The 22228-nt window shown below is 39.3% G+C and overlaps 1 protein-coding gene across 5 annotated transcripts in view; it reads right to left on the bottom strand.

The window, feature by feature from the left end:
- LOC132101486 (insulin-like growth factor 1 receptor) overlaps positions 1 to 22228 on the bottom strand; it is a 105534-nt gene that overhangs the window by 5664 nt on the left and 77642 nt on the right. For 2 of the 5 annotated variants that reach the window (XM_059506496.1, XM_059506495.1), the window contains exons 7-20: positions 13769 to 13895; positions 13410 to 13645; positions 13159 to 13326; positions 12798 to 13002; positions 7017 to 7294; positions 6655 to 6797; positions 6392 to 6557; positions 5973 to 6239; positions 5503 to 5732; positions 5217 to 5324; positions 4817 to 4979; positions 4590 to 4719; positions 2597 to 2731; positions 1 to 227 (exon numbers count right to left, since the gene is read on the bottom strand). The exon at positions 1 to 227 is cut by the window's left edge. In XM_059506496.1, the coding sequence (XP_059362479.1) occupies positions 1 to 227; positions 2597 to 2731; positions 4590 to 4719; positions 4817 to 4979; positions 5217 to 5324; positions 5503 to 5732; positions 5973 to 6239; positions 6392 to 6557; positions 6655 to 6797; positions 7017 to 7294; positions 12798 to 13002; positions 13159 to 13326; positions 13410 to 13645; positions 13769 to 13895 (2583 nt within the window). The remainder of the gene's footprint in view (positions 228 to 2596; positions 2732 to 4589; positions 4720 to 4816; positions 4980 to 5216; positions 5325 to 5502; positions 5733 to 5972; positions 6240 to 6391; positions 6558 to 6654; positions 6798 to 7016; positions 7295 to 12797; positions 13003 to 13158; positions 13327 to 13409; positions 13646 to 13768; positions 13896 to 22228) is intronic. The other 3 variants (XM_059506498.1, XM_059506499.1, XM_059506497.1) reach the window with 3 other exon arrangements.

The raw sequence follows: 22228 nt of genomic DNA, 5'->3' as shown, positions 1-22228 counted from the left end.
CCTGAGAGGAGGGGGCCAACGTGGAAGCAGGATCCAGTGGAACGTTCTCCATGTTCTCCACCTCCATGTCCAGTTCCTCAGTGTCTGGTGGCTTGTTCTCCTCACTGTAGAAAAAGCTAACTTCCCGGAAGGGCGACTCCAGTTCCTCTTTTATGCTGTTGATGATTTCCAGAAAAGACGGTCGCATCTTAGGGTTGTACTGCCAGCACATCCGCATCAGTTCAAACCTGTCGACCAGATACAGAAATGACATTATATTTTCATAAAGACCTTTTCGGATGTGATGCTATAAAATGACTTTGAACTGCATAATGAGCCAGTTCATTTGAGTAATCAAAATACATACAGCACCACCACTGTAGTCTGATTTATGAACAAATAACTCTTTTGAGCCAGTACTTTTTAGTGAATCAAAAACATACAGTATATTCAGTGTATCTTAATCAGCCAGAAAAAAAAGAGTAAAACTAACAAAAAACAATTTACAGTATTATAGTTTATAGTAATGTAATAAAAAAAACTAATTTAAAACAAAAAAAAAGTTTATTTATAAATGAAACTAATAAAATAATAAAGAATAATGAAAAGACAAAAAAACAAAATAAAACTGAAGTTGAAATAACAATGGAAAAAGCTAATTCAAAATGATATAAGACATTTATAACCCACATAAATCATAAGTATCAACACTTCAGCATTGTGGTGGTAACAGAAGTAAGCTCTTCCTTAAATCTCATTTTCATGAACAAATCTCATACTCATTGCACTACAGTGCAAACAAGCAATAATAATGTCTGTCAAACCTTATAAACTGTGTTCAGACTAACAATCTCCACCCATCAACAGGTGGCAGTGTTCACTAGAGTTAGATCACACAGGAGTGTTGTGGAACAAACTTCTAGAACATTTTGTGGCCGTACACATTGAGAAGTGCACTACGGCAGAACTGCTATCCTAAACACCCACAGACTCATCCTAAGTGAACAGCTGAGAACACCTGAAAAGCAAAAGAGCACAAACAACACAAAAAAACAGCAACAACTAAATAAAAACCATAAAACCCATGATCTTAACAGTTTGGTGTAGTACTGTCTCACCACATCTTGGTAAAACACAAACAAGCTAAGAATAGCGTCAGCGCTCACTGGCCCACTGAAATACATTCGAAGTGACCTCCAGCCACAGGTTCAGAGCAGAGCGGGGCACCGTAGCCACACAACACAGAGGCCTTCACGCAAGGACATTCCACAGCATCGGGTCAAATAACCGACGGAAAGTGAAACTTTTCTGTGCATCAACTTCTGAGACGTTCTCTCATAATAAAGGCAACCCAGGCCTGGCGATCACGAGTTACCTGTCTGTTTGGCATTGTTGGATCACAAATTCATAGCAGAGGCCATCTGTCGTCACTCACTAAAGTGAATTCAAACCCAATTCGAAAATGTGTTAAATCTTGCCCCCTGTCTGCGCTCACTATTGCTTTTCCAAAACCCATTGAGCTACCTTGCTGTCCTTCTAAGGCAGCATCCTAATTGAAATAAAACCACAGAAGTACTCCGCAAATAGCATTTAGCACTAGAGACTCAACTCAAAATTGATTCCAAAAGAGTTTGATGTTAGCACGTTGCTAAGCTAAGAGCAAGCCAAAAAATAAACTCTTTGCCTGCCTGCCTGCCACTTTATACCCCCCCCCCCCCCATTGAGCATTTCTAATAATATTTTACATTATTACTGTTTTTACTGTATTTTCAAGATTTAAAAAATCTTCCTCAACATATGAATGTTATAGAGTCGGCTTGACAAAAAATTTCCAAATAGTGGAAACAACATTATGAGGAACGAACCCTTGCTTTGCAAGTGTTCAATGGATCTACAAACTATTTCTGAATCTCTGCCCTTGTATTTCAGCCAAGTATTACTTAAATTCTCATGATATCATAAAAAAGTGAGCGACATCTCGACTTCATGATGTTTAACCGAGTGTAATGATGAGATGCAGATGACAAAGTATGAGCGTCTTTATAGCGCTAGTGTAGCACAGCATATGTTCAATCCTCCTCTCTCGTGTAATCAGGACATCTTGTCGTAGCTGCCATGGAAACCTGGGGTTTGTGTTTTCATAACAGTTGAGACAAGAAAGATTGACTGAGGGAGAAAGGGGTCAGGAGAAACGGACGGACAGACTTCATGCCTTGCTACTGACATCAGCCCAGAAAAGGAGAACGGCAGACCGGATCAGTGACGCATGCAGACATGCTCCAAAGAAGATGTGAAGAAGCACGAGAAGCTCTTAATAAAAAGTAGAGCAGCATGGGTCAGCGCTCCGGTCACCCCCGGGGAACCACACATTCTCCCTTCTATGGACGGAGGCTCCCTGACAACATGATGTCACCTGTCTCCTTTTAACCCGTGACGCAGATGTCGCCAGCCGGGCTTTCGCTTGGCCTGAAGTTAGTAGCAGCATCTGGTGACATACTATCAATATTTTAGCGTGATATCGCATCCCTAAATAGACAAGAGCCGGTTAGAGGACAAAGGGTTAACATTGTAAAACAGAGTGCCAAATTTGGGAGCAAAGTGCAGTTGGTGGACTCACAGCAGGTCGGGACAGTTGTCCGGTTTATCCAGAAGTCCTCCCTCCATGACGAAGCGCAGTACCTGCTCGTTGGACATCCCCTGGTAGGGCTGCTCTGCTAAAGTGGCGATCTCCCATAAAACCACGCCGAACGACCTGAAGAAAGAGGAACTGGTTAAAAGAACTTTGCAGGAGGAACACAAAGGCACTTAAAGTAAATCATGCTAAATGTCACAAAACCCATTTGTCTGGATTACGTCAGCAGCCGCACACATCAAGTAACTCAATCCAGTCGGACGAGGAGAAAGAGGAAAGGAATGAGGCCATTTAAGGTCAAGAGATGCACGAAGAGCAGCTTTGAGACAATTGCTGTCCTGTGGAGCCTAAAAGCAGCACTAGCCTGCGGCATGTCACTGAAAGGCTGCGGATGCATCAGTGTTTTTGTTTTATTTTTCTAGCCTGAAACAACAAAATGCTCATTTTCAAACAGCGCGAAGGTCGCGAACACCGCTGACCTGAACTTTTCTCTTTTAGTGTGGTGTTTTTGTTAGCCCTGTGTTCCTCAGTAATGAGAATGAGTCCATATATTAGCCGGCGGCCGGTGAGAAAGTGCAGCAGCGGAGCAGAAAGTCGGCAAACCCCAAATAAAAACCACACAAAGAGCACACTGTTGCCAGTCGTTATTCATTAGTTCTCGGAGGACAAATTTTCGACATTGGCTGAGGATCTGAGACAAAGCTCAACACCCTTTAAAACAGGACTATTACAACAGTGACTTGCATCTAATTGGCTGCAACATCTGTGTGTTGAAAGACAAAACCGCATTAGAACGGGACTTTTTCAGGGGAAGGAAACAAATAAAGACACCTAACGGCGAGGTTTATGGGAGTACGAGATGGGAGCTCGCGGTGGCTCTTTTCATCTCGGGGACTTCAAAAGTGGCAGATACGGACGGAGGGACAGGGAGGCGGGTCTGCGCTGGCACATCAACCCCATCATTACCAAACATCTGGAGGAGGTAAGGAGTGCACCGAGAGACAGAGCTGTGGGACGCTGGAGATTGGGAAACTGCAGAATTGGAAGAGTCTGTCTATGGCACCGTGACTCTGTTCTATTGAATCGCCGCTGCTGGGACTGAAGCTGTGGAGAGACAGTCTGTCTGAGACAAAGAGACAATGTGTTTGGGCACGTTGCGCTTGGCTGGGACTGGAAGAATGTCTGGAAGTGATGCATATTCTCCCTTGACAAAGGACATCATTGGGAAAAAAAGATTAAAGGGCTTTCACCTCTTATAGGCCTGTGAGGCTTCCTGTCGTATTAAGTAAAATAAAGAGACCGTTTCATTGGTTTCTGGACAGTTGGGGGCCTGTGGTGGAGAGGGGCTACTAAGTCTCTGATGGGACAGCCTGCTGCTCGAGTGGAAAAATCCCAGTTTTTCAGCAGTCAAAATTTGGACACCCTTAAATTAAACCTTTTTGATCCAAAGGCTTTATTACTTAAATTGGTTTAATAGACAAATACACTTTACTTTCATATGTTTTTTTTTTATCTATTAGGGTAATCTATTACTAAAATCTAACTAATTAATTGTTTTTTTAATTGTCCAGGGGATTTATTTTTATATAATAAATAACTCAAGTTTGTTGTAATATTTTCTTCATATTTATTTTTATTTTTTGCAGGGTTCTATAAATGAAATGTAAAACATCCCCTTTTTTATGAAAGGGGTTCCACAAAAGGTGAAATGGTGAAATTAATGTGAAATTAATAATAAGTAGTAATATGAAAGAAGAAATGATCACCAAATCACCACATTATAATTATTTCTGATATAATGGGACTCTGAAGACTGAATTAACGACTGTGAAAAAATACAACAAATCTAAATGCAGCCTTGACCATAACAACCATTAATAAAATTTTGTACAAATTTTTGACTGATAGGATGTGTCCAAATGCCAGACCAACTCAATCCACAAAAATCAAAAAGTCAGAGAGAACAGGCGGCTCATACCAGACATCAGAATTAGTTGTGAACACTCCATCTTTCAAAGACTCCGGGGACATCCAGCGCACTGGCAGCAACCCTTTGCCTCCTTTGCGATAGTAATCAGTCTCGTAGATGTCCCTTGTCATGCCAAAGTCTAAACACATGAAGGGTCAGTCACACCTTTCAATCTATTGTTGTATCAAATAGATTCTTGAATATACTGATCCATGTGACATGTATCACAGGTTTACCTCCAATTTTCACTGTGAAGTCTTCAGCAACCATGCAATTTCTGGCAGCCAGGTCCCGATGGACAAACTTGTTGGCATTGAGGTATGCCATCCCGTCCGCTATCTCACTGGCCATCTGAATCATCTTCTTCAGTGGTGGCAGAGACTGGCTGCTAGAGCCCTGCTACATGGCAGAAAAAGGGTTGCATTTAACACTTTTTCTTCTCTCTTTCTCTACTACAAACCCTTTCTGAACAGCTAACTAAAATATTGAGTAGCTTTAAAGAACTGTGAACATTACCTAAAAGAGGGCATGATATCGAAGCAGAAAAAATTAAAGATAATTAAGTGTATTTTTAATCTAAAAACCACTGAGATAAATTATGGGTAAAAACCAGAGCAGACGGGATTGTTTCTGTACCTCTTTGGAACGGAGGGAACGCAAGTAGCTCTTCAGATCACCCTGTGTCATCAGCTCCATTATAACTAGAGTGGGCTGTCCTTGTGAAACCACACCCAAAAGTCGCACCTAAACCAGGTTACAAAAAAATGCAATTACACTGTAACACTATGAAAACAGAGAAACTGTTTTGCCATTTGTTTGGTGCTGCCAGAAATTATACACTTACATAAGAATCTTTAAGAATTTCAAAGTATGAGTTGTTGGCAAAACCAACTGCTGGATGAGATTTTTCCCTCATTCTTACCACATGGTGACAGTTGAACTCTTTCATAACTGAAGCTTCATTCAAGAACTCAATGCGTTCACGCATACTAGCGGATTCATTTACAGTCTTGATGGCCACTCTGGTCTCAGGTTCATCTTTGACGACGCCCTTTGCGATGCCCTCGTACACCATACCAAAGGAGCCCTGACCCAGCTCACGACACATGGTGATTTTGTCCCGAGCCACTTCCCATTCATCCGGTACATACACTGGGCACATTTGAACAGGACAGTAGCAATGAAAAAATAATAATTCAATATTTTTTTAAACATCAAAACATTGTTAAAATGTACATAAAACAAATAATATATTGTGAAATATCTTTTCAATTTTTATTATTTTTCTTACCTTATTGGAAAACTTTTTTTTTTCTTTTTTTAAACAAACCATACCAGAAAACTGAAAAATACTTAAGAAAATCAATTAAAAAAATTTGAGATAATACTCACTTTCAAAGGGACTGAAGTATTCAGGGTTTACAGAAGCATATAGCACACCATTTCCTAACCTGTCACTATTCCTGAAAGGAAACACATAAAAACACAATGAAAAACAGTACTGGACACTGGAAATAAAAATTAAATCTATGTTTTTTACTAGATGGGACATCAACCTCTTTTTGGTGACAAAGATGAGAATGGAAATCACTGCAGCGAGCAACACTAGCACTATAATAGGAAGGATGATGGCCAGTAATATGGCATTATCATAATTTCCTGTAAAAAAAGAAGGACATTTGTACAGAATTAAGAACTAAACATGACATTAGACTGAAACAGGTCTCTCTACATTTCCATTAAATAAGCTATTTTAAAGTTATCAGTACCTCCTAAAAATAAAACCATCGGTTTCTTATGTGCATTCTTACTTTTAGGGGGCGGCACATAGAAGGACACTGGTTCAGTCCACGACCCGTTCCCAGCCAAAGATGTGGCTCTGACCCGGGCAGAATAATTTCCAGAGGGCAAATTGCTAATCTGAGCTCCTCGCAGTACTCTGTACTGCTGCCGTGATACACACTCATGCTTCTCTGGCTGTAACACACACACACACACACACACAGTCGGTTTGTGGCATTGGCTGTAGTTTGAACTATTTCTTAATGGTGTATGAGTTAGTTGTCGCACTAACCTCAGTTCCCAGACGATATTTGATCTCATACATGAGGATCAGTCCATTAGGGTGATGAGGCTCAGGCCACCGCAGCAGCACTGTTCCTTCTCCCTTCTCATCCCTCTCCTGAGTTACAGTGCCGGGAATATCATCCGCTTTGTCTGGGGAAAAACATAACTGTGCTTAAGGCCAGTGCTTTCTTGCAGTAATTCAATAAGATTTCAATTGCATTATGGTTTTAATTGCTGTTAACATGACCTCAATAGCAAATTTTAAAAATCATGCTGTAGGCGCAGTGGAAAATTACTGGAATTTTAATATTTCGCTGGCATAGATATATAGTCACTTGTGCATGAGTTTGGTTTGTTGGTTTTGCTGACCTGCTGGTTTGGTTCTAGAGAACACAAAAGCCGCGGCACTGCAGCGGTGGATCTCGTAGTTACAGGCGTGGATGTCGATGCGGTACACAGTGAAGGGCTGCAGGTTGGATATCTCCATGAACTCTGTAAAGACTTTGTCCTCGGAGAAATGATACTCTTTCTCATGCAGCTTTGGGTCAGTGATGTTACTCTCCATTCCTGTGATGTTCCTGCTTGCACCTTGCAGCAGTGTGCCATTGGCCACTCCAAATAGGTCTCGCCGTTTCCTGTCTGGAGGTCTGAGAACATGAAAAAAAAAGTTAAATCGGAAAAGCAAAGGAAATAGGAGGAGGAAAGAAAGAGACAAGAAAGGAAAGGGGAAAAATGACAGGAAAGAGAAATGGAAAGGACAGAGAAAATCAAATGAAAGGAAATGGAAAATATTGGAAACAGGAAAAGGAAAGAGAATGGGTGTGACAAGTGGGGCGGGGCCGAGAGCCGTGGGAACCGGAGCGAGGCCGGTGGAGTGATTGGAAATGAGCCACACCTGCTCGACCCACCGATCTCGAGTCCCACGGAGGAGATGGAGGGATATAAAACAGGAGCGACGATAGTGACAGACGAGAGAGGACCAGGCCTGGGTTTTAGTTTGTGTTTGCTTTTTATTTGTGCCCGACAGTCGTCCGCGAGGGGCTGTTGCGCTGTTTTGTGTTTATTTTGATCGTAAAAGTTTCAGTTTGATTGTCCGCCGGTTCCCGCCTCCTTCCCAATGATTATGGAGTTTTAATACGTTACAGTGGTGCCGAAGCCCGGGAGAAGGAGGGACGCGCTGCTGAAGATCCCTCGCCGCTGTGGTGAATCCAGAAATAAGGACATGGGAAAAGGAAATTAAACTGGAAATGAAAATGAGTACAGAAAAGTGAAAAAAGGAAGTAGTAAATGAGCAAGAAAAAATTTGAAAAAGGAAAGGAAATGGAATGGAATCAGAAAAAGGTAATGACAGTAAAAAGGAAAGGAAGCAGAAATGGAAATGGGAAAAGGACAGGAGTAGTAAATGACAATAAGAAAGGAAAGGACAGATAAAAGAAAACAGAAAAGGGAAAGAGGAAAGAGAAGGAAGTAGTAAATGACAATAAGAAAGGAAGGAAAGGAAAGCAGAAAAGAGGAAAAGAAATGGAAGTATAAAGTGACAGCAAAAAAAAAAGTAAGAAAAGGAAATTAAGGTAAAAATAAAAAAGAGGTAAAGCAAATGAAGTAGTAAACAACAGTAAGAGATCATATATAAGATGTAGAGGAGTCAGCCAGTGTCAGCAGAGTCTGCACTGGTTTAAAAGCATAAAAGCCAATTACTGCAAACAATTACTCTACAACACACACACCACTTCCTTTAGCGCGCAAGTCTAATTCTCGAATGTCTTACTAACAGGTCTCTTAGTAACACTGAGGATACTTGCATTACTCCACAACCTACAGAGCTCCCTTTTCTCTTCTGGATCTTATCAATCATTTAGTATCCTGAATGATGAGATCTTTTAAATTCTTATGAGTGTTATACATCCAGCTGGGCTGGGACTGATCGCTCATAGAAAATTGCTAGTTTTTAAAAGAAATGATCAATTGTTTCCAATAACTCTCTACTCTGACCCTTGCTTTTCATTCTGACTCTTCTTTCTGTCCAGGTACTGTATAAAACCATGAAGCATTTATCATTGCATACTATAAAATATATACTTTCAAATGAAGCGATACACATACAACAAACATTTCTGCAGATGAGAAAATGAAATGAGAAGGCATATTTGGAACAAATATCGAACATCCAAAATAATGATATGACCAACTCTGCCTGTGACGGTAGAGACGATGCATGAGGCGATAAGCAAACAGAGGCACTGGCTTCAGGTCAACCCTGCTGCCACTAAAGACATGCAATCAGCAGCAACCACAAGAGCTTACCAGACACCAACAGACCCACTGCCCCTTCACATATATGACTAGGGCAGGGTCACAGCCTTACCTAGAGCCACTTTTAGGAGACACATAACGATTTGCTCGCTCAGGATCTCTGTAAAAATTCCATAGTCAGACCAAACAATACCATCCACCGCAGATGGGAAAGACAGGATGGTTTGAGATGAACATGGGGGAAACCCCAGTGTGCCAAACAAATACAAGAGAGGAAAGTGATAGTGCCAGACACAAAGACTAACAGACAATAAGTGGAGACAGACATTACAAGTTTTCAGCTTTGTCAAAAACATTTTGGGAATTCTAGTTTACTAGTTATCGATTTATGCATTGAACACATATCAACTGATAACTAGCTTCTTGGCTGATTACCAGATCCTTAAAAAAAAAAACAATTGTTAAAAAATATTATACTAAAATATATTACTATATAACTGAAATGTTATTAAAAATAAAACATACTTACTTTACTACATCTACTGTGCAACATTTCTGACATAAAATTAAAATATTTCTAAACTAAATATTTGCATCAGTATTGAAAAACACTGGCCATATTGGTGTGCTGTCAGAACCAGATTTGGTTCCGTTGCATGATCCTGTTGTATGCCCAAAAGTGAGAACTGTTTTGCTCTAGAGATGCCACAGCAGGTATTTTTCCAGACAGACATAGCAAACATAGGCAGATAGGCTTGTTTGAATGTCCTATTTAACAGCCTTTAAGAAGTAGATTTACAAGCAATTACGAACTTTAACCACTGATGATTATGAAAGTTCAAACTTTGCTATAAGACTTATTCTGCCAGCTCAAATTAATCAACCGAGAAATGACAGTAATGGGAGAAGATCTTTGTGTGTTTGCTTTTGTATATGTGTGCGAGTGGAAACTTTTAATAAAAGCCAACGTAGAACGCTGTAGGGAAGAACAATCAAATCAACTCTAACCACATTCCATGTCACTTCCATTGAACGGTGCTACATGATTTATGAGTGGGGGATTTGGAAGCAACTGGACACTATTTAACACTTACTAACTAGGGATTCAGATTACCCTTGAGAGTGTTTACTGTGGAAGAGCAAATCATACTGAGTATCACTTCAACACCTCTACTTATCAAGCACAAAGAAAACCTGTAAAGTGCTACATTAATACTATTGTATTAAATCCTTATTTTGTAACCTTTAACTCAGGCTCAAATACTGTCAGGATCTGCCTTAAGTCTAAAGCCATAAACATTGATCTTAACCGAAATGCTTCTGGCACTGACCGCTGACTAGGAAAAGGTCAGGCTTGCATCAAGAACTTGGACGCACAAGATCAAAGGCCTAACAGCAGGTGTTGACAACACTGACAGCAGCACATCCAGTCTTCCTTCTCACAGGCAGGAAGACTTATGTGTCATTGATGCATAGGCAACACCTTCGTCAAGTCTTCGCTCAGGAATGACTCAGACTCCCATTACAGGGCCCAAAAAGCTGACCAGCTGTGTGGGATTTTGAAAGAGAAGACATCGCATCCACACCTCCTCTCAAAAAGGATCTTACTTTGGAATTCATTAACATTCCACATAGGTTTGCTGTACATTTCCTGGGAGCCGGACACTCCAAGGCAAACAAAGAACGCATCTAAGGAAGGAGAGAAAGAGAGTGGGCAAGAGGAAGAGGAAAGGGAGATGACAGTTGAATGGAAAAACATATCCGCTTCATTCAAGTCTTCAGCATCTCTCAGACTCTAACGGTTATGTCTCAAACATTGATAATGAGGTCCACTCAGTGGGGACGGAGACTGGCAAATCTAAACAAAAGGCAGCGAGGGGGCTGGGGTTGTTGGGTCAAGATAGAAATAACAAGTCATCAGTGATGGAGAAAAGGGCTTCCTGAGCATCCTGCTAATAAGGGAAAGCATATTTACATTTAGAAAGTCTGTTTTCCATCAATTAGAGATGGAGAGACGGGTTGACGGGTGCATCACGTTGTCCCTGAGTGACCCGCAAACCATTACCTTGATGAAAATGGGGCTCCAACAGCAGAAGTTTGGGAAAGCTAAGTAGTAGAAGATGTTTGGCGACATCGATTTGTGCATCAATACTCATGACTCAAAACCCCGGGCCACCCCAAAACACACATACACACACTCGCAACCAAATAAACAACCTACAAAAAAGCCTGATTGCAGATGTCCTGAACGAACCCTAAGAAAGTCTAGAAGCATGTGTGTCTGAGTAAACCTGAACCGGTTCCTGTGTGCCGTTCTTCTGCCGCATGAGACAAGAAAACATCCGATGCCACAAGCAAGGTAAACAGATAACGCAATGCAGACGTCACTCCTCGTTTCGGCAAACAAAAGCCTAACATGGAGCGAGCCCTCAGCCGGCGGCTGCTTTCCAGTCTCATTAATCCAGTCTGCGTCTGTTTGTGCATCCCAAATTACAGCCTGCTGAAGTCTTAATATGCAACCGCCACCATTGTCCCAGCAATAAACAATGTGGCCACATAGGCCTGGAGTTCGTACCTTCCCCCCCCCCTGCGCCATCTGATTCCGCTCCAGCCTCCGCTGCTGGCATCTACCCCTTTCCAAAACCTCATGTTCTGATCTTGTCAGCCCCATGTCGAAATAATTAGGCCTCGGTCTGGACCTCCAAAATTCTGGTTTTGATTCTATGAAATCAAGCCGCCTCAAGACTATGAGCTCAGACCTACTTTGGTAATCGCTCTCAAGGAAGACTGAAGAAATTAAGGTCTTCAGACCACTGTTGTAAACTGTGGCAGAAAGTGCTGGGAATAACCCAGTCTCTGTTACTACTGAGGGTCCACCTAATCTTTCAGTACGCTAGAGAAGTAGTTTTCCATCAGGACCTAGAATTCACATCAACTGGCAAGCCAACATTGTACAAAAATGGTGTGTCATACAAAAGTTGACAAAAAATTTATTGAAAGAAGTTAATGTGTGTTACCACAAAATTAATTCAACTCTTGATTTCTTGTGAACATGCATTGAAGACTAACACGGAAGAGAAGAAATTGTTGAATACATTTTTGTTTCCTTTGTGTACAAAAATTATTGTTGTAGCTTCATAAAATTAAGGTTGAACCACTGCTCTCACATGGACTATTTTAACGATGTCCTTACTGCCTTTCTGGGCCTTGAACATGGCAACTCCACTGCAGCCTATGCAGCATCAAAAAGCTCTCGGATTCCATCAAAAATATGAACAGATGAACAAAGGTCTAACGAGTTTGGAATGACAAGAGGGTAAGTAATTAATGACAGAATTTTCATCTTTGGGTGAACTGTCCCTTTAAGGTTATATAAAAACACTTTTATTTATAAAGAATTAATTAAATATAATTGATTTGAACAGAAATTCATTCTGTTGAATTGTAAAATTGTTCCTGACACTTTTAGGGTAAGTTTATGATTTTAAGCATTATGTTATCACAGCAACAAAGTTGTCAACTTGAACCTTTTTGTCTATTTTAACACTAAAATCTTGTTAACATGCATTCTATGGCTAAACGTTTGAAACACAGTATTAATACATTTACAGATTGCCCCTGATTACACTTACATTGTAAGTGTTTCACTGTAACCTAGATTTGAAAATTTAGAAAAGTTGTGTTGTAATTCTTTGCCACAGGTGATGTTGATTCGACTTGTACTGAACCTAAAATATTATTTTTTCAAAATCAAATTATTCTAACATTTAAACTTTGCTTAGGAATTTGGGGTGTAAAAATGGTTTCAAATAGCAGGAGATTCAAAGGTCCACTGAACCAAAGAGACCTGCGTCGCAATAAGAGCTTCAGAAAGTGCCATCAGTCCAAGTCGCATACCTGGGTGTGAAGATGGAGTTGTGCAGGAAGTTCTCAAAGACTTTTCGATAAGATCTGTCTTCAGCTTCAGCCTTAAGGTCTTCCTTGGTTTTTGGGCAGATGCAGCATATCTTCTCACCCCCACCAACATCTGATTTGGTGGGCTTTGTTTCCCCCTCCATGTCTGACAAAGCCGTGGCTGAGATGCGGATGGGAATTTTTAGCTCTGTAGTCCAAAACAATGACACAGACTGAGCTGACAGAGCAACAACAACACAAGCTTCACACATTATGTAAATATAGTTATTGTACATTTCTCTGGAATACCTGAAGGTTGAAGGTTAGTGGAGGTGATGAGGGTGCATTAATGGTGCACACTTACCTTTAGAGCAGTAGTTATGCTGGTAGAGTTCACGGTCTTCTGTCTGCTGCTGCCAGCGGAGCAGGTAGAAGGTTTTGTTTCCATTAGGAGAGATGGGAGGAGACCACTTCACCATCAGAGATGAGGAGGAGTTGGCATATGCACGGGCATCGAGGGGCATTGATGGCGCTGTGGAATTGCAAGAGATTAGTTGGCGTAATTAGTCAAATTGTAGATTGGGTACTGAATATTGGAGGGATAGTGATGCCCACCTGATGCATTGGTGCGGATATAGACCACCTCACTCTTAGCCCCCAGAATGTGCTTGTCTTCTACAACCAGGGTGACGGCTTTCACAAAGATGGCATATTGTGTCCAGGGTTTAAGAGAGGACAACAATACCCCTGGGTCTGTAGATTTGTCCTGAGGAAGGTCTACATCCACCATGTTCCAGCTATTTGAGCCACAGCCATCTTGTCCGTCAAATTCTGTGATGTTCTGGAATGGTCTACATCGAGACAACAGCGTGCAAATGCACATTTATATAATACTTTATCACAACCCTCAAGCTGCTAATAAACTTGATGTGAATAATGTCTATAATTGTAACTTCTAGCAGTCTGAAACTTACGCCTCCTTGTAATACACGATGAAGCTGATGAGGTCTCTGTAGTCAGGCGGTCGATATCGCTCCCAAGTGAGCTTTATCCGAGTACTCTGAGTGTGGTTGGATTTGAACTTTAGAATATAACTCTTACCTAAAAGAGGGGTCATAAGAGAGATTTAACTAAAACACCCATAAGAGTTCTTCAATTTGAATGTAAGACTGTGCCATGGACTTTCCATCTTTCATGAGCTTCTAGGAATCAGAGTGGTATTAGAAAAGACACTTCTGTTAATGTCTCACCAGTCTAGAGTCAGAGCAATTATGTTCTGAGGAAAAAGTATGACCACATTGGTTAAGCCATTATCATTGTTCTTTGAAGCAAATTCGCTCTGTACAGAAATCTGTCAAACACATAATAGAGCAGGTACAGAAGAACAACTGGGACACCTTGTGAGAAAAATGCATTTTTAGAGTCTTGAGTGATGTCTTTGTAGAAACATAATACTGTCGTTCTCACTTACAAATGCCACTGCATTATATAAGAAAATATCAAACCAATGAAATGTATTTACAAGAAAAACTGCACAAGCAAACTTTCACTTTTTAAAACCTTTCAGTTTTTCAGGTTTCAATTATAATTATACTTTGTAAAATGTATTTTGACACTTTCTTAGAACTGACTCCATACATCTTATTAAAAATTCTCTAGAGACCAGTTTTAAGTTACGTCTCAGAAAAGCTCTAGCACTATGATTGCGGAGGCCGCTTGGATTGATATTTTGTTTATAATGCAATATATATTTCAAATAATGTAAATTTAAAAATAATATTATATTGGAATAATTATACTGATACAATATTATACTAATATGTTTGATAATGTGTACTTTATAGATTATTTTATTTTATCAGATTATTTTTTTCAATTACAGATAGAATAGATTTAATTTATAGTTAAATATACAATTTAAATGTGTCTGAATTACAATTAGATTATTTTTTTATTAAATTATTAATAACAAACCTCTTTTTACAAATGTGTATCTTTAACTACAGATTGTCACATAAGCAACTGGTCAGTAATGATACTGATAAAATATTCATGAATCTAAGGTACACAGTTTTCAGACCTACCTGGAAGTAGAAATGGTTTAGTGGTTAAATGTTGACTCAGTAACTGCTCTGGCAGAATTACTGAAATGATGAGACTTTTGAATGATTCTCTAAATGAATCAGCTCATAAGAATCAAAATATAGATACAGTCGTGGCCAAAAGTTTTGAGAATTACATAAATATTGGAAATTGGAAAAGTTGCTGCTTAAGTTTTTATAATAGCAATTTGCATATACTCCAGAATGTTATGAAGAGTGATCAAATGAATTGCAAAGTCCTTCTTTGCCATGAAAATTAACTTAATCCCAAAAAAACCTTTCCACTGCATTTCATTGCTGTCATTAAAGGACCTGCTGAGATCATTTCAGTAATCGTCTTGTTAACTCAGGTGAGAATGTTGACGAGCACAAGGCTGGAGATCATTATGTCAGGCTGATTGGGTTAGAATGGCAGACTTGACATGTTAAAAGGAGGGTGATGCTTGAAATCATTGTTCTTCCATTGTTAACCATGGTGACCTGCAAAGAAACGTGTGCAGCCATCATTGTGTTGCATAAAAATGGCTTCACAGGCAAGGATATTGTGGCTACTAAGATTGCACCTAAATCAACAATTTATAGGATCATCAAGAACTTCAAGGAAAGAGGTTCAATTCTTGTAAAGAAGGCTTCAAGGCATCCAAGTAAGTCCAGCAAGCGCCAGGATCGTCTCCTAAAGAGGATTCAGCTGCGGGATCGGAGTGCCACCAGTGCAGAGCTTGCTCAGGAATGGCAGCAGGCAGGTGTGAGCGTATCTGCACGCACAATGAGGCCAAGACTTTTGGAAGATGGCCTGGTGTCAAGAAGGGCAGCAAAGAAGCCACTTCTCTCCAAAAAAAAAAATCAGGGACAGATTGATCTTCTGCAGAAAGTATAGTGAATGGACTGCTGAGAACTGGGGCAAAGTCCTATTCTCCGATGAAACCCCTTTCCGATTGTTTGGGGCATCTGGAAAAAGGCTTGTCCGGAGAAGAAAAGGTGAGCGCTACCATCAGTCCTGTGTCATGCCAACAGTAAAGCATCCTGACACCATTCATGTGTGGGGTTGCTTCTCATCCAAGGGAGTGGGTTTGCTCACAATTCTGCCCAAAAACACAGCCATGAATAAAGAATGGTACCAAAACACCCTCCAACAGCAACTTCTTCCAACAATCCAACAACAGTTTGGTGAAGAACAATGCATTTTCCAGCACGATGGAGCACCGTGCCATAAGGCAAAAGTGATAACTAAGTGGCTCGGGGACCAGAATGTTGAAATTTTGGGTCCATGGCATGGAAACTCCCCAGATCTTAATCCCATTGAGAACTTGTGGTCAATCCTCAAGAGGCGGGTGGACAAACAAAAACCCACTAATTTTGACAAACTCCAAGAAGTGATTATGAAAGAATGGGTTGCTATCAGTCAGGATTTGGCCCAGAAGTTGATTGAGGAGCATGCCCAGTCGAATTGCAGAGGTCCTGAAAAAGAAGGGCCAACACTGCAAATACTGACTCATTGCATAAATGTCATGTAATTGTCGATAAAAGCCTTTGAAACGTATGAAGTGCTTGTAATTATATTTCAGTACATCACAGAAACAACTGAAACAAAGATCTAAAAGTCGTTTAGCAGCAAACTTTTTGAAAACTAATATTTATGTAATTCTCAAAACTTTTGGCCACAACTGTAGAAATACTGTAGATACAAAACAGACCAAAAATAAAAAGAAAGAAAAAACATACTGTATGTGACCCTGGACCAAAAAACATGTCTTAAGTTGTATATTTGCAATAGCCAAAAATATGAGTTTTCTTTTATGCCAAAAACCATTAGGATATTAGGTATTTTGTGAATTTCCTACTGTATGATATGAATTCCTACTATATGCATTGCTAAGAACTTAATTTGAACAACTTTAAGGCTGATTTTCTCCATATTTAGATTTTTTTGCACCCTCAGATTCCAGATTTTCAAGTAGTTGTATCTCGGCAAAATATTGTCCTATCCTAACAATCAATGGAAAGCTTATTTATTCAGCTTTTAGTAGAGCCCGACCGATATGGATTTTTGGGGGCCGATGCCGATATTAACTCGAAAAGAGCCGATTTATAAGCCGATATTTTGATTTTAAAAATAATCTGGATATTAGACCCATTTCCTATAAACTGCACTTACACCACATTCAATAGCAAAATATCTGCCTGTTCTATGTATGTGGGCTGTATAAACCATTTTCCAGAATGGATTATGTTAAAAAAAAGCCTTAGATTACAGTCTCAATGACTAAACAATTGCACATCAAAAGTATATATTTTTTAATGATCAAAAAACAGTCTGGTTTTAAACATTTAACACTTTTACTTTCTTCCAGTTGAAGCTGGTTTTAACAGTCTGTGTGTGTACTGTAAATAAATTATAATACTAAAGTTAAAGTATTTGCAGAAGTAGTCCCACACTTTGCTGCTACAGCATTCACCTTTTTCAGCCATCTGTAGGCAGAAAGAGAGACAGAGAAAGAATAAGCATGTGTTTTAATAATATCACCATGTATCATTACTCATGTCATCATTAGAATTATAATAATAATAAACTGGGATCTCCTACATAGGCAAAAATGAGAAATATATAATATATATTTTTTATTTGTCAAGCAATAGGTATTACCTACTTATATTTAACAATATCATTTCAACATTTTCCTGTTATGTCTGTAAAGCTGCTTTGAAACAATATGTAAAAAAAAAAAAAAAAGCTAGTTCAGCTCACATTTATCTACATGTCCCCTCTGGTTTAATCATTTCTGACGCACCTACTGTAGTTACTGTAACTACACTATATTTGCTCTCACAGAACATCGTCTTGCCTACTATTACCGGAAGATTACGGAATCAATTCGAAGTTGAATGGTTAACGTTAGTGTCATGAACACAACGCTGTCAATTTTGAGAAGAACCACCTTCAAACAAGTTAATAGCAAGCATTTAAGGGGCCTGCTAAAAAGGAAGCTATTAGCGTTAGAGTAACGTAACCAGCCTGAATTCACCAAATTGTTCTCTGGACCTAAGGGTAGCCTCTTCGTCCTTGCTTCTCTCTTAATTCTCATCAGCAGGACTAGTGCTATCGCTCGCTTCTTACAACGGGACAGATACATGTTTGCTTCTGACCGAAAGGAGGAACAGACTATGAAAGAGCTCCCGCTAAACGTTTTTAAAACTCCGCCTACGCCATAGCGCAGCGCAAATCGCGTTGTATCTGAAGGGCAACGCTGAACCCAGCGGCAAGCGCTGTGCATACCGCGTCCTGTGTGAAAGGCCCAATTACGCGGTCATTATGTGCGAAACACACCGCAATAGAATAAGAATAAGTTAAACGCTAACGTTATAGTTTGACCTCCTATTAACGTTCGCGCTCTTCCACTGATAAACATGGTATTAGCTTTGTGGCTAATCTAATATAGCAATGCATTAGCGGCTGTAAGTGATGTTACAGAATATTTAGAAGTGATAATGATAGGACCGTTAGCTAGAACTACCACACAGTTTTTATATAAAGGGTATGAACTAAATCTACAATCATTTCACATGACGAACGACAGACTCACCGTCAAAACACATCTCCTTCATCTCCTTGGCTGATCGCGTTTTCTTCTGTAGTGGACTTCTGGCGCTGTTGTTAACTCTGGAGCTGCAGAGCTTCCTCTGGTGGGCACACTATGCAACGCTCATAACATGAGTGAAGCATGAGACATATTCTTGTTTGCCGTAACCCGACCGACCCTGTCAATTTAGCACCGACTCAATTTTTTTTTTTTTTGCTTTTAGTCCGACCGACTTACCGATTGTAAATTTGCATTAAGACCATAGACTGTATAAAAACATTTTTTACTCTTCAAACAACTAATACAAACACAATAAAATACTATTAATTATATTTAAGTAAGTATTGTAAATTGCCTTGGCCTACATACAAATGAAGGCTATCTTCTTTAATTAAAAAAAAAAACCCATGACGTCATCTGTGTTTACACGGATGTCACACTGTGGCCTGTGCGTTCATTTCGTCTCATACTCTCATTCACTGTCAGAGTCAACGGTTCGCGCTTGGTAATGATGGCTGCGGCTGCAGTAAACTAAATGTTCACGGTCACTGTTCAAAGTCATACGGGTTCGGGCACCATAATACATCTAAAACATTCATTAAAACAGCTCGACACTGCTTTAACTTGGCACGAAGTTCTGGAAAAACTGTGCCCAGATCTTTTCCCATCCCTTCTCCTCTCTAGTCTAAAACCATGACCGTGTCGACTGTCACTTTATGTCCGAAAATCTATTGCACGAATCAAGCACGAATCAACCAACACAAGTTTCGAAAACGAAAATAAGAAAATGATTTTAACGACCTTTTCTCGGAGCGCGTCCAGGTTTTTTTTTTTTTTGAACAGGCGTCACACAGCAACTGCAGCTTCGGACAAACACGCATAACAGCAAATAATACTTCTGCACAATGTTTCTCTTTTTACAACAGAAATGTGAATTCAGCCGGTATTCAGTCTCATACAGTTTCGGGCTTGAATCGCCTAGGGCTGTCAAAATAGCAGAAAAAAATAAATTCGAATTTTTTTCTTAAATATGATCAAAATTCGAATTGTATTCGAATTTTAAATGCATAATTTCAGTTAGGGTGAAAAAAAGCTTTTTGCTTCTCTTCTGAGGCTCAAGATAGCGCATCGAGCAAAATATTACTGCATGTTTATTCAAAGCATTAGAATACATGACTGTGAAAAAAACATAATATTTAAAATAATGTTTATGAACCAATTATTATTAATTAAGTTGCTTAAAGAACTATAAACAAAACAGCTTCATGTATGCATGCATTGTTAGCCTGCACCAGAACGCCCTCATCCTCAAAGCCTCTCCACTCGCACGTGTCAGTGATTATGAATAGATTAAATGAAACAGGACAAATTTAATCTTGACAAACTATGTATCATTATAAAGATCTAAGCCTCAAGCATCGACGACAGTTCGCTGTTTTTCAATGGAAAGCTTATAAAGACTGTATTTGCTACATTTGTGTAAGCAGTACACATAAAAAAATAAGCAATGAAAACGCTGTACATACCAGATCCGTCGTAATAACGAGTCATAAACACATCCACAGCTGTAAATCCCCGTTTAGTTATGAAGTTAAGGGTCCACTGAACGACATCTCATGAAGCACGTTTAGTCCAACGAAGCAATAACGTAATATATATCATAATTCCTTTGTTTACATTTCATTTTGCGACAGAATTGTTTGCGTTCGTTATGGAATAACTCACGGTCAGAAACTGCGTCTTGGTAGTAAAAACACGGCATGGTTTTGCAGCGTACAGTGTCACAAACAGAATGAGGCGATCCACTGGAATGAATGAAAAATCGGCGGAAGATAGTTTATTTGAATTTGGCGCTCTCTCCTGAGAGCTTGTGACGCGCTCTGACGCACCTGTCAGTTGATGGAGGCGGAACTTACATCGATCACATTTTCCTTTCTTTCTTTTAATTTTCGACAGTTTTTATATATGTGAGAGTGTGTTTTATGTTGAATGTGAATGTATCTGCATGATTACCATCTGTTTAAGTGCAAATCAGCCCAAATCAGCTCGCTATTACTGAATGGTCACGGCTATCAAAGTGAACGCGTCTATATGAATAGAGAGAGTGGATTATTTACTTTGGCACATTTGTGTTATTACCATCTGTATAAGTGGCCATCAGCACATCAGCACTTATTTGCATCGTAATTCATTGTAAAATATGCATCTCTAGCAATCTCAGGATGTTCTATATTGGCAAACAAAGTTAAATCTTTTTTTATTTTTCTTATTATTCTTACTCAAATTATTCTTGTATTTTTCTAGTGCTCAAATAAATCATTTATATGATGTCTAAGTTTCTGTCTAGTGTTTTATAATTGAAAAAAACTATGCAGTGGTATGTTTACTGACTAAATAGTTTGTAGAAGCCTTCAGTACTATTGGGAAATATATTTTCTTATATTTGGGGGGTGGGGGGTGTAGACATAGTCTCATAAAAATATTTGCAGGAGTCTCATTTTTCATGATATTTTATTCAGATTTGAAATAGAAACTCATGAGACATGTGGCTTTCAACCCATTACTTTTCTAGATTGCTCCAGGACTCATTTCATGTATTTTTATATCAAATAAAAAAATATTTAAGAGTGGTAAAAAAAATTCAAGGCACTTTTAATATTTTTGAGCATTATCAAATCTGGTTGATAAAAAGTGAAGCCCAAAGGGTCTTCTTTCTAAAGACACCACAATTATGTTTGTAACACACTGAAGTAGGAAACTATTACAATTATAAGTTAGTTAGAGCACTTTCAGCTGTGAGTCCCATAATTGGGTGGTTGCTGGCTAACAGGTTAAATAAATAAAAAGGGCGGAAAACCAGTCACACAGGATAAATTTTTTCATTTAAAAACATGAGATGCGCGAAATATGCGTTCTGTGTGAACGGCTTGGTTTCAGTTTTGATGTAAACAAGATCTTCTCCACATTGATTTTTTTTTTTTAAGTGGCTTCAACTGGATAGGCTAACATAACCTTATAATGCAATGACACATATATTGTCATCGCATCTCGTGCGCGTACACGAGGTGAAAGATGAGAAAGCAGATCCTGCGTGTCGAGCTCGTCCGCCTTTGAAAGTTGTGTAGACACAGCTGTGCGCGTGGCGAGATGGAATGGAACACGTACCGGGGCTCATAGGGCAGCTTCCTTAATGGACACCTAAAATTAATATGCGCATTCGAATGTGGATTTTTATTTTAAATTCGACGAATATTCGAAAAAAAATTTTTTTTGATAGCCTAAGAAAATCGCCTATGCGATTTTTTTGTTGTTGTTGAAATTTAATCGTAAACACAGCCATGTTGAAGCCTGCAGTAAATGTTTTGCATTATGGCAGTCCACTCTGCTTATTGTTTGTCGAAAATGTTGCACTCCTGTCATTTTGCACATAACTTCACGCCAATAAATCATCAGAAATATTGGTCTTTACCAATATATTGAATCTTTACATTCCTCCTGCCTGTTGTCTGTGGATTTACCTATATTTGGTGTTATTTGCCGTATAAAACTTTAGACATGCAAAATCGATTTTACAATCGATTCAATGAACACTCGTCACTCAAACAGGATTTTTTTCACAAAAGTGACAACCCAAGAAAGCAAAGTAAACGTTCTCTCATTTGTAGGTTGCATTGATACTTAGCGGTGGATGCAAGTAAAACAGTACCTCATTTTTTTCTCACCTGAAATTCATGCAATTTTTGACAAAGATTTA

This window comes from Carassius carassius, chromosome 23 (assembly GCF_963082965.1).
Source record: "Carassius carassius chromosome 23, fCarCar2.1, whole genome shotgun sequence".
Lineage (NCBI taxonomy): Eukaryota > Metazoa > Chordata > Actinopteri > Cypriniformes > Cyprinidae > Carassius > Carassius carassius.
This window is presented reverse-complemented; position numbering and strand designations above follow the sequence as displayed.